General features: G+C 43.4%; 1 protein-coding gene across 1 annotated transcript; it reads left to right on the forward strand.

Moving 5' to 3' along the window:
• The first annotated feature begins 2723 nt into the window (after window positions 1-2723).
• On the forward strand, window positions 2724-11956 carry LOC144510246 (uncharacterized). The gene is made up of 6 exons (XM_078239740.1): window positions 2724-2767; window positions 6531-6730; window positions 7210-7372; window positions 10011-10175; window positions 11759-11829; window positions 11949-11956. Exons 2-6 carry the CDS (start codon window positions 6544-6546, stop codon window positions 11954-11956), a joined length of 594 nt encoding a protein of 197 aa, XP_078095866.1. The 5' UTR covers window positions 2724-2767; window positions 6531-6543.
• Window positions 11957-17877: the final 5921 nt, after the last annotated feature.

Raw genomic sequence — 17877 nt, forward strand, 5'->3', positions numbered from 1 at the left:
ATAGCTGAGTTGCTAACTGTACTTGTAACTTTGGGGCAGTATAACTGTCCCAAAGCTTCTACAGGTGGGGAGGGTCAAAGCCAGCCAACTGTCTTGCTTTTAATTGCTGTCTAATGATCTATGCTTAAATCTAAATATGTGAATGTCAGGAATACTGAAGATTGAATTTGTGATATTGCTCATTGTTAAGTATCCTTATTTGGGTTTACAAATGAAGAACAGGTCTTTCAATAAGCAACATGCCCATCCCCAGGATTAAAGGGATATGGTTCAAACAGGGGCAATTGGGACTAGCTGGGAGGGCAACATGGTCGGCATGGACTAGTTGGGCCAAAGGGCCTTTTTCCGTGTTGTATTGCTCTGTGACTCTATGACCTCCTGCTCCCATCACAAGGAAGGATGATCTCCTGCCTTTCCTAAGCAGCTTGAGGATCCCCAGTGAAGTCTGGCTGATCCGTGAGCAGATGCTTTGGAATGTTAGGCTGGAATGCTAATTTACACCTTTAGCACACACCTGGCCTGCAGTGGTTGACTGTCAATGCAGCTGCCATTTAAATACAGCACTGGGACCGTCGCCCCATGAGGTACTGGCGGGTGAACGAATCACTGCACACCTCACCAAATTGGACAAGCTCCTCGCTGATGTATAGTTAATGAGCCGAAAAGCAGAAAACCAGGCCTGAAAATTCGCCCCGCCGCCCAGCAGGAATCCTGTCGACTTTCCCACTGTACTTAATTTCCAGAATGGAAAATTCCACCCAGAAGTAAAAGCTTGAAATCAGTTGAACTGTTCATTAATGAATGTTTCAAATTGTATGTTGGTCAGCAACATTAATACAGTGCCTCTTGTGCCTTGCTTGTCCCTCTCCTGCTTCAGGTCCAAACACACCACTGAGGGAAGTCAGTTTGACACTCAGGATAAACCAGACCTGGAATAAAGAGCTGGACAATACCACATCTGTGGTCTATAGAGATTTAATTGACAAGCTAACTTCATTGGTGAGTATAAATGCCTTCAATGTGCTGCAAAGAGATTCACCAATATTTCATGCATATAAATAATATTTTGAAAAGAGATGATATTTTTTGTAGTCCAGTGACTCAGTTCAACTTGAATGTTATTGTCATCTTACATTGTTTAGAAAACCGAGCTGCTTCTCTTCAAAAACCTGTCTTTCTGAACTCTCAGGGCTGAGTGAGAATAAACAACTTAAATAATAACTAATCACTAAACTTTACATTAAAATGTAAACAGCTGAGGTCATGATGCTCAAAGACTTTTCAATATTAACCAGTTCATAAATCTATCAGTTGTTTCTAGACTTAGTTAGTAGTTTATCATTCCATTAACCACATCAGTCATTACAGCATTAATGTAGTGACTCATTCCCAAGTATCCTTTATTCTATATATAAACCATACTATTTGTTCAATTAGATTCTGGCCTGTAACTCACACCTGGATATCTGCTATTTTGTATATAAACCTCCCAAAACCCCTCAATTTGATTCCAGTCTGTAACTCATTCCCAGTTGTCTGCTATTCATGGAATCTCTACAGTGCAGAAGGAGGCCATTCAGACCATCAAGTCTGCACTGATTCTCCAACAGAGCATCTTACTCACCCGCCACCCTATCCTCGTAACCCAATACATATACCCTGCTAATCCCCCTAGCACATCTAACCTACACACCTTTGGACACTAAGAGGCAATTTAGTATGGCCAGTTCACCTAACCTGCACATCCTTGGACTGCGGGAGGAAACCAGAGCACCCAGAGGAAACCCACACAGACACAGAGAGAACGTGCAAACTCCACACAAGCTGGAATCAAACCCGAGTCCCTGGCACTGTGATACAACAGTGCTAACCACTGTGCCACCAAACCCCTCAATTAGATTCCAGCCTGTAACTCACTCCTGGATATCTGCTATTCTGTATACTGTATAAACCACCTAAACCCCTCAATTAAATTACAGCATGTAATTCACTCCCAGTTATCTGCTATTTTATATATAAACTCCCAAAAACCCTCAATTAGAATGCAGCATGTAACTCACTCCCAGTATAGAACATAGAACATAGAACAGTACAGCACAGAACAGGCCCTTCGGCCCACGATGTGCCGAGCTTTGTCTGAAAGTTATCTGCTATTCTATATATAAGCCTCCAAAAGCCCTCAATTAAAATGCAGCATGTAACGCTCTCTTGGGTATCTGCTATTCTGTATATAAAGCACCTGTGGTGAACCATTGTTGGTTCCCACCAGGTAGTGCTGAGCCATGGTCTGGCCAGTACTATGAGTCTGTATATATGTTACTGTTGGAGTTAGGGTTGGGCTGTTCTACCTGTTAATATAGTCCTTATGGTACACCCCAGTCGGCTCCGCCTCCTGGGAGAGGTATAAAGGTCACTGCTCTGCCTGGTGACCCTTTAGTCTGGGATCGTATACTGTGTATGGTAACTCTGTTATTGTTGGCAATAAAAGCCTTTATTTCCCGAGTACATCCAGCCTCTCGTGTGTTATATCACGCATCAGCACCTCAATTCCTCAATTAGAATACAGTCTGTAACTCACACAGCTATCCACTTTCTTTTTGCATTTGTTTTGAAAGTCAACATTCAGTTACATTCCTTAGTGTCAGTAAATTTGTAAACTATTCATAGCTTTAGTTTGAATTAACCTCCTTTGTTTCTTACAGCTGACTCCACTGTACAAAAAGGCTTCACCAAGACACTTTCACAAAGTGGTAATTAATGAACTCCGGTATGTTGTAGAAAATCTCTTCAGCTTTTCAGCCAATGATTTCCTCAATAAAGTGCTCCCGGGGGCTAAAAAAAACTCCAAACGAATAAACTAATATAGCCACCAACTTTTATAAGTTTCCCATCACAGTCCAATACTTTGTTTTATGTAGTCAAAGACCTAATGTAGATGTGTTTATTTAGGCCCCTGCTTCAGTTAGTAAAGGAAATGAGTGGCTCACTTCACATACCAGAGGGTGCAAATTTGATTACGTATGTCCCAGATTTGTTGATCTTGGTCTTGCTGCAGTTACGTGAGACAATTAGTCTCAGTGTAGGGAGGAAATCAGCCAAGCTTCTTGACCAGTGCTTGCTTACCCAACAACCCCCCCACCCCGCCTCCTCTTCCCCCCCTTCCCCCCCCCCCCCCAACCCTCCACCTCCTACTGCCTTGTACCCACATTGGGTAAGGTTGGATTGGATTCAACAACAACAGTACTCCTGCTACACTTGGAATTTTAGTCATAGAGTCATATTGTCCACATAATGAGCACAGGTCAGGATGGTATAAGACGACAGGTGGTAGAAATAAGGGAGACAGATGATAGGAGGAAGAGGTATAAAAAGGAAAGAAAGGATTAATTTTACATAGCCTTTCACAACCTCCAAACATCCCAATGTGTTTACAACCAATTGGTTTGAAATATATGGTTGGATTTTCATCACTGAGGTGGGTGGATGGAGTCTCTGCCAGCCCACCTCAGGAGGAAGTGCCCATAAAGATGGATGCTTCTTGTCAGAGGGTGGGTGCAGGCTGGAGTTGGGCCAGCTAACCCGGGGAAAAGGTTGGAGGCAGTCACAGGGCCTGATGAGTGCCGAGGTGAATGGTTTTAAAAGGCCTGCCTTGGTTCTGTGAGACTTTGTCCTGGTTAAAAGAAAAATAGAAAGGCCATCCAGCCCTCCCCCTCACACACCCCCAACTTCTCTCCATGCCTCATGGCACCCACCCAATCTCCATTGATTTCTCATGCCCCATATGCCAAGGGAAGGACCCCCCCCCCCTACACACACACACACACGCACACACCTCCAATTCCAAATGATGGTTCGATGGCTATCCACGTCCCCCATATTCCCTCATAACCCTTATGCCAAGCTATAACACTCCCTCCACTCCCATGGCTTCTCAAGCTATGGCACTTCCATGACCATTGTCTATACATTTTATGGAACTAATGAACCCGAGAATGATAATTGTGTAAAGAAAAGCTTAAAGTCATTCCTTCATTACTTTCCACCGTGTTATAAAAGTCATTCTACTACAAAGCAATAAAAATGTCAATCATCCAGACCCTTTAAAGTATCGATTACAGAAACAGATAGCCCTTGAAACCACTAAGCATTTGTAAAATTGTGAAATTAACATCAGAGAGCCAAAGCTGTCGATCATTCAATGTTTTCTCTGGGGCTCAGGTGTTTCAACAAGAATAATGGATTTCTGCATTCTCAGCCAAGACTCAGTATGACATAGACCTATCTAGGACTCTCATAATTTTATACACCTCAATTAAATCTCTCCTCAGCCCCCTTTAAATCTCTCCTCAGCTCCCAAAGGAAATGCCAGCCAATCCAAGCTTTCCTCATAACTAATGTTTTCCAGTCCTTACAACGTAAATCTTCTCTGTACCCTCTCCAGTGTAACCTCATCCTTGCTATAATGTGGTGACCAGAACTGGCCTAACTAATGTTTTATCCACTTCCAGCATTCCTTCCCTGCTCTTATATTCCATGTCTCGGCTAATAAAGGCAAATATCTCATGTGTCTTCTTCCTTTACCTGTCCTGTTACTTTCAGGAATTTGTGGACATGCTCTCCAAGGTCCCTCTGTACTTCTACACTCTAGGACTTCTCCATTTATTGTTTTTTCCCTTTGCTTTCTTGCTGTCTGAAAATACATGACCATATATCTCTCTGGATTGAATTTCATTTTGCTACTTTTCCACCATCAGTCCATTGATATCTTCCTGCAGACCATAGCTTTCTTCCTCACTATCAATCACAAGGCCATTTTTTGATCATCTGTAAACTTTTTAATCATTTAAATCATTGATATATATAAGAGAGGGATGACATTTTGAGCCCTATGAGCTCCACTGGAAACATCCATTCACCATAACCATTTATTCCGTGCCACTGTGCCAATTATGGATCCAAATTGCCACTTTCCTGTGGATCCTATGGGTTTTTACTTTTTTTTACCAGTGATGTAGGGTTTTGTCAAAAGCCTTTCTAAGATCCAAGTAGGTCAAATCAAACACACTACCTCTTCAAAAAAAATTAAATTAGTCAGACATGCAGGGGCAGCAAGCAATTAGGAAGGTTAATGGTATGTTGCTCTTTATCGCAAGAGGATTTGAGTACATGGATAGCTAAGTCTTGCTTCAATTGTGTAGAACCTTGGTTAGACTACGCCTGGAGACCTGGAGTAGTGTGGGTACTTTTGGTCCCCTTACCTTAGGAAAGATATTATTGCCATAGATGGAGTGCAGCAAACGTTCACCAGACTTGTTCACCAGAATTGTTACAATGCAGGAGGAGGCCATTCAGCCCATTGTGTCTGTACTGGCTCTCTGACTGAGAAATTCACTGGGTGCCATTCTCTTGCCTTCTCCCGGTAACCCTGTATGTTCTTAGTTTTCAGATAACAGTCTAATTCCCCTTTGAATGTTTCGATTGAACCTGCCTCCATCACCTTCTCAGTGAGTGTGTTCCAGGCCTAAACCATTGCCTTGTAAAAAAGGTCTCCTTATATCACTATTGTCTCTTTTGCCAATTATTTTAAATCTGCACCCTGTTGTTCTTTATCCTTTCACGAGTGGGAACAGTTTCTCCCTATCTACTCCATCGAGACCCACATGATTTTGAGTACCTTTAAAGTGCAGTGCATCTTGACTGTATTATACGCTGCAGCCACTGTGCATTGGTGGTGGAAGGAGTGAATGTTTAAGGTGGTGGATGGGAATGGCAGGACTGCCCTATAAAGAGAAATTGGGGAAACAGGGCCTATATTCTCGAGAGTTTTGAAGAATGAGAGGTGATCTCATTGAAAACTACAAAATACTTAAAGGGATAGACAGCGTAGGTGTAGGTCAGATGTTTCCCCTGGTTGGGGAGTCTAGAACCAGGGGACACAATTTCAAGATAAGGCTGAAGTTACTTTGGACTGAGATGAAATGTTTGTGAATATTTGGAATTCTCAATCCCAGGGGGCTGTGGAAGCTCAGTTATTTGGGTATGTTTAAAGCAGAGATTGACAGATTTTTAAATACCAATGTCATAAAGGGATATGGAGATAGTGTGGGGAAAAAGGCATTAAAGTGGATGATCAGCCATAATTGTATTGAATGGCGCAGCAAGCTTAATGGACTGAATGACCTACTCCTGTTCCTATGTTTCGATGACTTTCCCTCAACAAATCCGTGCTGATTGTGCTTGATTAATCCATGCCTTTCCAATTGAAGTCCTCAGAAATTTACTCACTGCAGAGGTCAGGCAGACTGGCCTCAAATAACTTGGTCTCACTTTTTAAACAACTGTGCAATGTTAACAGTCCTCTTACCATCTCTACTTCTAATTCTCCCATTGCTATGCTGCCCCATCCCTATACTCTCTCAAGTCTGAATTCACTTTCCTCCAGACTCTCCGCTCCTTGCTCTGTCTTAGGGTGTTATGCTGCTCTTTGATCCAGATCCTGTAATCTAACACTGGACTGTTTTCCTCCATAGAGCAGGAAGCATTATGGCAAACAGCAGTGGACTGTATAACTACAGCAACAATCAGACAGAAATCAACTATTTAAACAATGACCTAGAAACAAAGCTGCTCAGTATTGTTAACAACACAGATGCACTGGGAAACCTCACAGGCTCTGTGGGTCACACAGTGACTCTCACCCAAGTTTATGTTCCAGTTCCACCCATCAAAAGTAGGTATTACACTCACAGGTATGGAGTATAAAAACTTCCTGAATTTCTTTTACCCTTTTCTTCTATGCTTCTCTCCTGAAAGTGTTGGTTCGTGCTTGGGTACATCTCTCTGCAGAATCTTACTGCCCTCCACACTTGAGTGGCCAGATGATGGTCACTGTCTAGGATTACATAGGGAGAATAGGAAGGTACTGTCTTTGGAACCAAATCCTAGCAAGGAGATATTATCTTCAGGAGAATGAATAAGGAAGAAACGTGACTTGGCTTAACTTAACCACTGTCTCATGATCTGTCTTGTCTTTCTTTCTATTCTTTCTAACCTAGATGGTGCCAAGCTCTCTAGGCTTCTGCTCTCACTTGGGTGTCTCAGTAAAGAGTTAGGGTATGACTATTGTTTCTAAACAGAAGACAACATGTTGTCTGTGTTCTCTGTGAGACATCCAAAATCCTGACACTCTTCTATTTTTCATTCTTTTAGATATCACAGAATTGAATATTACATGTTCTCTCAACTTTGAACATTACAAGGTGAACTGCCGCAATGGAATTTATTGCATGTGTCAAGGACCCTGTAAAGTGAATCCAGACTTTTGTAACCATAATGGGCAATGTCTCAATCAAGCTCATGGCTCTGTTTGCGAGTAAGTAACTATTCTAGATTGTTTTGCAATGAGCTTCCCTCCTCTCCTGAAGTTGTTACCTCTTCCTGTGACAGGATTCCACTGGCACTAACTACCCTCCAGCACATGGTATATTTGTCCATTCTTCATGTATGCACATAGGCAGTGAATGGCTAATTTTATGAGTCTATACAGCTGACAGTGGCCTCAGACATGGGCCATGCATATCAGGAGATCACAAGTGCCCTTCCTGAGACTTTACATCCAAACGCACTAGCAGGAATTGACCAGAAATGGGAATCCTGGATGATAAGAAAGAGCTTGCATTGCGAGATGTTTCTCCCCCTACCTCCACCCCACCACAGTGTGTTTCGCAGTGGCAGGAGACAGTACACCGCTTGCTCATGGTGGGATCCTATGGTCCCATGGTGTCATTGAACGCACACTTTGCCGCTGGGAAAACCAGGGGGGGGCTGTTAGCGGGACTGTAAGATCCTCCTGGTGTTAATGGCAGCAACATTTCAGCGACTGTCTTTCATATCCTTAGCCCAAAGTGCTTCATAATCAGTGGAGTACATGTGGGGTTGGATTCTCAGACCTTGCCCGCAGCGCTGCAATTCCCTGGTACCACTGAAGTGTCATGATGTGGAGATGCCGGCGTTGGACTGGGGTAAACACAGTAAGAGTTTTAACAACACCAGGTTAAAGTCCAACAGGTTTATTTTGTAGCAAATGCCATGGCATCTGCTACCAAATAAAGCTGTTGGACTTTAACCTGGTGTTGTTAAAACTCTTACCACTGAAGTGGACGGAGATTTGACTGAGCACCAAATTCTCTGTTCTTGCTGGCAGTGGCTGCAGGGTGTGAACAATCAGAGAATTCCAGCAGTGAACTGTAGACCATTTTGTGGGCCGCAATTCTCCTGAAATACAATTAAATGACAACACATTCGGGAAACCTGACATTAGCAGCCTCTAATTTCTTCATAGAGGACGACCCACTGACCAGCCCCACTGTTCCAAGACTGGGCTGCCATTTTTAACTGGGGGGCATGGGGACTAAAATGACCTGGCCACTTCAGAATTTTCACAGCAGACCGGTAGGAAAACAGATGTAATCAAAGGGCTATCTGAAATCACCATGCCAGGGGTGAGCTTCAGGTCTGCCAGGGCTACAAGGGGCAGTCCAGCCACAATACCCCCTTCCCCGCAGAGAGTTGCAAAGTCAACCCTTGCCCCTAGCCCAAGCCCACCCAACTCCCAGGACCTTTGAGGGGCTCTCCCTCTGCAGCCTGGTGGCAACAGAGGGGCAAATGGCCAGTTGACCTACCTCCTCGAGCCCCCGCGGTGCTCAAGGTGCAAGGCCAGGTGTCAATGCCAGTGTGCCAGGGTGCCACCGTTGGCACAGCCAAGATGTGTGACCTAAAATAACCTGAGTGGAGGGGTCTGAAGGGGGAGGGGGCTTTATGTGGAGTATCTGTGGGAGGGGGGAGCTTGAGTCAGGAGTCGGGTCAGATAAACCTCATGCCTGCATGAGGACCTGTATGTAAACCCGCCTGGTACAGATCCCGCTGGGGCACAGGTAAATAGCAAGAACTATTTGACTCGGACTGCAAGCTTGCTAATTATATTTAAATTTGTGGATTTTAATATGCATCATGTTCCTGCCCGCTATGGGGCTAGCAGTGCAGCCTGGGAGGGTCGCAACAGGTTTGGCACCTGATGCAAAACCCGCTTTTACGCCGATACCGGATTCTCTGGGCTATCGCAATACTTGCCAGGAGCTAGCGGGACCAGAGAATCCCCCCGTAATATTGGGAAGTGTTGGCAACCAATTTGTGCACAGCAAATTCCAGCATGTTAGATAAATAACCAATGAATCTATCTGGTTGAGGGATAAATGTTGGCCAATCTGCAGGAACAGTTTCCCTGCTCTTCTATAAATAATGTCATACAACTTTTAACATTGATCTGAAAGGTCAGATGGTCCTTTAGATTAGTGTTACATTCAGTAGATGGCATCTCTAATGGCAAGCTTGACACCATCAATCCTGACCCTCTACCAGTGCAGCATTCCCTCAGTACTGCTCATCCTACAGTGCAGCATTCTTTCCTGAATGCTGCACTGCTCCTTCGACAATGCAGCAATCCTCAGTACTACCCCTTCATCTAGGCAGCACTCCTTCAGTGTTACTGCTCTGACAATGGAACAGTCCCTCGGTACTGCTCCTCCAATAATGCAGCACTCCCTCTGTACTGCTCCTTCAACATTGCAGCACACCTCCAGTCCTGTATTGATGTCTCAGCCTGGATAATGTCTCAGGAGTGGGAGATGAAACCATGACCTTCAGATTCAGAGATAAGAATGCTCCCATGTCAAACTTGAGCAGTGAGGCTAAATCGAACATTCTAACTATCACAGAGTCTGGGTTTAACTAAATAGACACTGAACAGAAAATCAGAAAGAAGACCTTCCTGGTTTGTATAACATACCAGGTGAGACCTTTAGCCATTAAACCATTGGTGGAGCACAACCCCTGACTTTTATTTGTTAATTTACTCAACTGGTGGTCATGGATGTCACAGGCTGGTTATTGGGATGGTCTTCGCTCTTATTGGATAACCCTTCATCCACCTTCATTCTGAATTCCTCTGGCAGGTGTTATCAACAAACCTTTTACCAATATACAGGGAAAAACTGTGGAATATTCATAAGGAATTCGAGATTCTATGGTGTGCTGTTTGGTGTATTGGCAGCTGGCCTGCTCCTCATCATTGTCATCATCATTGCAATTATATTCTGCTGTCGGAGAAAGAGATCCTGGTATGTATCCATTTTGGGGGGTTTTGTGTGTTGTATTTTATGTTCATTTTGATGAGGAATATTGAAATAACCCCGGTGAGGCCAGTGCCCCTTCACCAAATTTAGATTTAGATTTATTTACATAGTAAGCAACACTCAGACAGCTACTTCCTCGTACAGAGTATAAACCTAGACTGCCAGTAACCCTGACACTCCACATTATATACACATGTAGGGCTCCCTGATTGAACAAGGAAATCCTGCCTTAATCTGGGAGTTCTAAGAGGTCCACATCGTGGGCTTCGTTAAAGTCATTACAAATATCAATGTCGGGGAGTGAAAAAGTTGCACTCAAGCATTCTCTGCCACTCAGTCTGCTTCCTGATAGCCCCACATACAATGGTAGCTGTTGAAATCACCAATGTAAATAGCTGAGTTGTTGATGGTTAGTAGGGTGATAGTTGACCATGGTGGCTTGTGAACATTCACAATAGTCAGCACACCCACTCTAATTGTTATGGAGAAGCATGAGGTGTCAGCCGCCAGGATATCTTCATATTTTTTTTAATAATTAGGTTTGCCTGGATGTTTGCAACTAAACCATATTTGCATTATTATTGGCACAATATTTTGTGGATTCCATAGATCTGCATTTAGCATGGGTGGCGGGGGGGTTTAAGTTGATTGTTTTTTGGAAGGGCAAGAATGCCAATCACATTCTAAGTTCCCTTAACAAGGTTTCACACTTTACTCTGTGGAGATCTTCAATCTCTGAAGAGTTGATAAATGCAGAGTCTGGACCAATAATCTTGGTGGTTAATCTTAAAAGAGATCATTGGTTATTTGATGCCTTCAATCCAAGGATGCCATTTTCAGGTGTTTGGTTGTTGATGGCATTAGCTAGCGAGTTGTTGATAAACCAGCACACACAGGGAGACCACTTTAGGTTAGATTTCCCAGGGTGTGAAAGAATACTCTCCACTTGCCTGGATGAGTGCAGCTCCAAAAACACTCAAGAAGGTCGATGTCATCCAGGACAAAGCAGCTCACTGGACTGGCATCCCAAAATTCACTCTCTCCGCCACCAGTGCACAGTGTGTACTATCCACAGAATGTACTATGGTATGGATTCTTTGACAGCACTCATGATCTCCTCCACCTAGAAGCATAAGGACCACAGGCACATGGGAACACCACCACCTCCAAGCCTCCCTCCAAGTCACACACCATCTTGATTTGGAAATATATCAATATATGTAAGTTGGAGATTTGTTCACATTTAAACCTTATTTCAATAATATGTCAAGCCACTAACAACCAGGATAGTTTTGAGATTCAGTTCAAGGGATACATTAAAGTGAACTCCCCTATTTAAAGGAAAGCATTCTTTCATTATAGTTGGGTCAAAATCCTAGAATTCCCAATCTGACAACACTGTGGTAACCCTTCACTACATTGATCATCACAGTTCGAGGAGAAGGTGGCTCACTGTCACCTTTCAAGGGTAATTAGGGATGGGCAATAAATACCAGCCTTGCCAACAACACCTACATCTTGAAAATGAATGAAAAACTGATTTTAAAAACTGTCCTCCTTCTCCTCAGGTCCACTGATCATCAAAGCTCACACAAGTGGTATTCGATAGATGAAGAATATTTCAGATTTCCACATACAGGTTTGTGCCAACATGTGTTTCAATGGAGAAAATAGTTTAATAATTTCCCTGGGTGGTTTGATGGTGCATAACTCTGTATGTATGTGTTATCTGCCAATTTATTTTCACCTGTCATCTAGTTTTGTAATGACTGTTTGTCCTCTGCTGTTTTATCCAAGTAGCTGTTTTAGCATTGGATGTCTGGACAGTGTATATAAGGATGCTTTTCAATCTGTGGGGTGTCACAGCCAAGGGATGTAGGTGAGGGATGTAGTGAGTTACTTGGTACTTGGTACTGATTGATTAAATCAGTACCAAGTAGGGACTGAGCCAGAGATCTTTGCTTTCTCTGTGGCTTTGTGTCTCAGTGGGTGATACAGACACTAGGTGCATCAGTGCACTTTGAGCAAATATATCTTGCGCATGCATCTGTCTGTTGATGTAACTAGTCATGGCTGTAGTATATGAATGAGGAGATCCAACCTGGAGGTATTTGGATACACTCTATATCTCACCAGTAAGCAGGCATTTTCTAAGGTTGAGCAACTTTGCATTGTCTCCAAGCTTGGTCAGAAGTTATGAACCCTATGCAATGGATGAAGCCTCAATGAAATGCAGGAGACCCCCTTCAGACCTTTATGCCACCAGTGCTGTTTGAAGCAAGGAGATAGTCGTCTGCAATGGTTCACTACCTCAGTTATAATAAATGGAGTTTTGGGTCTTGGCTAATTGTAGCACAAGCCGATACATATTTCACTAATCAATTATTCTTATCAATATGCAGCTTTGTTGGAAGCAACACTTCCCCTCATTGGTCTTACCTTGTCTTTTATGTAAGTTGTAGTGAAGCCATTAATGTGTCTAATGCATTCCCCCCCCCCATTCTCTAGATCTGAATGCAGCGACTCTGACACCAAAGCCCCTGGGAAGGAGACGAGGAAAATACAGCCTAGATGAACACCTTACATTTGAAGATGACTTGGGGTCTGGTGTTTGGAGACCAAACTTAGACATGGTGGACACAGGGGCTCAGGTAAATTGAAGCATGCAAGGCCAGATTACCTATGGTCCTGATGATAGTTGAGGATTCAATATTGGTCCAGACAACTTGTGAGAAATCAATCATTTGATGCTGTGTTTCCTCCCTGCCAGATACGAGCCAAACGTCCAGATATGGTTGTGCCTATATCCAATGAACAATGACAGCTGGTTTTAGGACATGTTTCAGTTACAGGGAATTTAAATATCTAGAAAACATGGACACATCAAATTGTTCAAAATGCTTCTGTTTGTTCAAAGAGCACTACTTATGAAATAAGGAAGATTCCACTGCTCAGCAACTTACTGTCATTTAGTTTTTTTAAATATAATATTTCAGGGTTGTATTGTTACAGAAAGATCTGTGATTATTTGATATGATTCATTCAAGACCCCAGTTTTTGAAAGTTACAAGGGTCTCTGCATTCTGAATTCTCCAAAATAGCCTGCTAGCTTTTCATAACACATTTATAGATGTTTAGGTAGATGGCAGTGTTTGAGCAGAGGTTCAATGTATGGTCAACCTTTTGGGAGCAGATAGGAGAGGAACAGAGACTACTTGAAATCCCTGAAATCCCTATACGTAATAAAAATTAGAGTGGTAATGGTGATTGACCACTCCAAGAAAAACTGCCTAGTTACTGTAAACTCTAGTGCATTGTACACCATCAATGACATGACCAGGGCCAGTCGAATTACATTTAAACAGACTGTTAGGGAATATTTGGAGGAATAATACTTTGGCATCCAACATAAGACAAAACAGTTTATTAAAAAATATCAGAAAACAGGAATGTAGCTCGTTGATGGCTCAATGGATAAGGACACAGCCCAGTGCAGTACTGAGTTATATCAGGACACCCTGATTCTATACACAGTCTGTGCTTTTTTACCTGATTTCAACTGAGCAGCAATTGCCACACAACAGCCTGCTACCATGTCTCTGGTAAAATAAAAATCAGCCGGGTTTTTCACACTCGGATTGTACCTCTGCGAGTAAGGACACAATCAAATTCCACTCTGATGCTTCCAATAATTAAATGGCACGTGGACACTGATCATATGGGAATGCAGTGGCCTCGCCCAGTTTGCTTTAGAATATAGGATGGAAAGAGAAAAGGAAGGAATTTGGCTTCAAATTATGTACAAAATATTATCCCTTCAGTGAGATACCAGCGGTTAATTGGGGAACTATATTCTAATAACAGGCAGAACCGTCAATAGAAGAGGGGAGGAAACAAACTATATAAATAGCGGGTGATATTTGAACCCTTGATTTTACAGTAATATCTTTCAAGTCTATTTAATTTCAATAATCTTTTTACAATCAGTTTTGTAGAATGCTTGAGTGAAAGTACATCAATTGTCTTTTTAGGATAAGAAACATTTCAGCTTTTCAGCTGTTGGAGCAGAATATATGTATTTAAATTATATAAATTTAGGTGAAGTAGAATCTATTTAATATTGAACCCTTTTATTTTCTGAATTACATTATGTTTGTTATAAATATTATAAAGTTCTCATTTGCACTGTTTACATATAAATAAAATATTTGTTTATAAAATTGCATTTGTTTCTTCTTTCACAAGTACATAGTGACTGCCTCAGGTTTCCTCACTTTTTGCAATAATGCTAAGATACTATTATTGGTGAATGGTAATATAGGAATACCTTGTGCTGACATTGTGAGATTTTGGAATGGACGGGTTAAATGAGGTACGATCACAACTTCTGAGGAGGAATCTTCAGCATTACAACAAAAATATCAGAGTTATAGCTTCCAAGCATTTGTTCATCCAATCCTGGGCCTGCATGTTTCTCCTGTTGGGTGCGTGTACTCGGTGGGACTGAAAGCAGACAAGAACACGTTCCCCACCTGCGGTCAAGAGAGCAATTTCACAGCAACTGGCCAATTAACAGCCCATCCAGCATGATGAAAGGGTGAAAGGGTGAGTGCTACCCGGGGAGGGCGGAAGAGGGGCGGCGGGGGGGGTGGGGGGGGGTGGAGGGGGTGGGGGGGGGCAGGAGGCGGGCAGAAGGAAGACAGAAGGGAGTCGGGAAGAGAGTGGAAGAAGGGATGGGGAGGGCAGGAGGAGAGCATAAGGTGGGCAAAAGGGGAGTGGGAGGAAAGCCAGAAGGGGGGGGGGGCGGCGAGAGGAGAGTGGGAGGAATGCAGGAGGAGGATGGGAGGAAAGCGGGAGAGGGGTGGGAGGAGGACAAGAGGAAAGCAAGAGGAGGGACGAGAGCAGAGCAGGAGGAGGGCTGGCACCAAGAAAAGGGAACGTGTGGACTAGCGGTTTAATGTTCTTCCATCTGGGAAACAGCCTCTGTGGATGTGTCTCAGGGAGCTGCTGAGCCATGGAAAATAAATATCGATGTCCATGTTATGCCACGAGTGTCTGGGCAGCACTATCATGATGTGGAGATGCCGGCGTTGGACTGGGGTGAACACAGTAAGAAGTGTCACAACACCAGGTTAAAGTCCAACAGGTTTATTTGGTAGCAAATACCTTCACAGACCTCAGTTCCCAGACACACTTGTTAATTTGATTTCAGCCCTGGATCCAGGTTGCAGCTGAAAGGTAGAGTCCACTTGGCCAATCGGTCCACCTGCCAACCCTAATAGCAGATGAGACATGTAAAATTGAGTTTAATTGGCCCCTCAATGGGCTGAATTGTCTGATTGTCAGCGGGCACACTTCTGACTCCCGCGCATGCCTGCTGACCAAAATATTGCACAAGTGCGTGGCGACATCGGGACATTTGCCCCATGCCTTCTCATACAATTTCACTCGCTTTTGGGTCAGGCACGCGCCCACCCAAGCAACATAAAATTCTGGCTCTTGAGTATGCAAGTTGTGTGGGATCCTTAATGGTGAGATATATAAATGGAAGCGATCCAAAGTCGTGGTGCATGATTCTGCACAAATCAGGAAGGGAATTACACACAATCTTGATCAAAGATTTGAATGGGAATCACTACAGCAAGGGAGAGAGAAAATAGACTGATCACATTCTGTAAAATGAATGAATGAAGGTTGGTGGGGTTGTGGATAGTCTGGAGGGATGTCAGAAGTTACAGAGGGACATAGATAGGATGCAAGACTGGGCGGAGAAGTGGCAGATGGACTTCAACCCAGATAAATGCATAGTGGTCCATTTTGGCAGGTCAAATGGGATGAAGGAGTACAATATAAAGGAAAAGACTCTTAGTACTGTAGAAGATCAGAAGGACCTTGGGGTCCGGGTCCATAGGACTCTAAAATCGGCCCCGCAGGTGGAGGAGGTGGTTAAGAAGGTGTATGGTGTGCTGGCCTTTATCAATCAAGGGATTGAGTTTAGGAGTCCGGGGACAATGATGCAGCTATATAAGACCCTCGTCAGACCCCACTTGGAGTACTGTGCTCAGTTCTGGTCGCCTCATTACAGGAAGGATGTGGAAAAGATTGAAAGGGTGCAGAGGAGATTTACAAGGATGTTGCCTGGATTGAGTGGCATGCCTTATGAGGATAGGCTGAGGGAGCTCGGTCTTTTCACCTTGGAGAGATGTAGGATGAGAGGAGACCTAATAGAGGTATATAAGATGTTGAGAGGCATAGATCGGGTGGACTCAATAGGGTCTTTTAAGAGACTCCTGGATGAGTACATAGGACTTAATAGGATGGAGGGTTATAGGTAGGCCTAAAAGGTAGGGATATGTTTGGCACAACTTGTGGGGCCGAAGGGCCTGTTTTGTGCTGTAGTTTTTCTATGTTTCTATGTTTCTAAAATATGGAATGGACTGGACGGAATTGACAGAAACAAGTACCCAGTGCCCTCCAGCAATGACAAAACACGAGAGGTAACCAGCAAACCGCAAAGACCATTTGTCTTGGGAACTTGGGAGTAAAAAGTGGAGCCATGGCTACCAACATGTCAGAGATGGCTCCAATGGCTCTCTCCTCACCATACTAGTGGAATGAAGAGCAGATTGGGGTTTGACAGGTTTGTCATTGGCTGTGTCTCAGTAATGGTCACTCCGTGAAGATACCAGAGAATATTCAGCAGCTGTGAAAACATACCCAGAAAGTGTCAATGCCAACAGAACAGGAAAGGAGAACATAGAAACATAGAAAATAGGAGCAGGAGGAGGCCATTCAGCCCTTTGAGCCTGCTTGACCATTCATTATGATCATGGCTCATCGTCCAACATGAGGAGGGGAGAAATAAATACACCAATTCTAATCCCTCTTACAATAGATCAGGTACAAACTGCACCCACACATATTTTCCCCAATTTTAAAAATTCTTTCTATAGGTGTGGGCATCACTAGAAAGACTGGTATTTATTATCTGTCATTGACTGAACTGAGAAGGTACTGGTAGGTCCTTTTCTTGAATCACTCATGATCTGAGTAGCTTGGCAGGATGTTTGAGAACCAGCTAGGTTGGTATGGGACTGGAGTCACATATAGGCCAGACCAGGTAAGGAAAGCATGTTTCATTCTCCAAAGTACACTAGTGAACCGATTGGGTTTATACAGTAATGCAACAGTTTCATAGTCACTCTTATTGATACCTCTATCTTATTTCCAATTTATTCACCATCCAATGATGCTGATTAATGACAGAGGAACGACCTTATGACAGAGATACTGAATCTGCCCATTCCCATTTCAACTCAGCACCTTGCTCCCATGCCCACATGTCGTCCTTGGCCTGCTGCAATGCTCCAGTGAAACTCAACTCAAACTGGAGGAACAACTTTACATCTTCTGATTAGACACGTTACAGCCCTCAGGAATCAACATTGAGTTCAACAACTTTAGACTGTAAACTTTCTCTTCCATCTTAACCCTTTTTTAATATCCCAAACATTTTTTCTCCCAATGCAAAAACCCTCCCTTCTCCTACCCACCCACCCCCCCCCCCGCCCCCCCCCCCCCAAAAACCAGGCCATCTGTCATTTGTTCCTAAGTTTTGCTACATCTTTGTTATAATCCCTCCCAGCTCCAACTAATCACTGTTCCACCCCCTCAGATATATAATCAC

Source organism: Mustelus asterias, chromosome 22 (assembly GCF_964213995.1).
Source record: "Mustelus asterias chromosome 22, sMusAst1.hap1.1, whole genome shotgun sequence".
Taxonomy (NCBI): domain Eukaryota; kingdom Metazoa; phylum Chordata; class Chondrichthyes; order Carcharhiniformes; family Triakidae; genus Mustelus; species Mustelus asterias.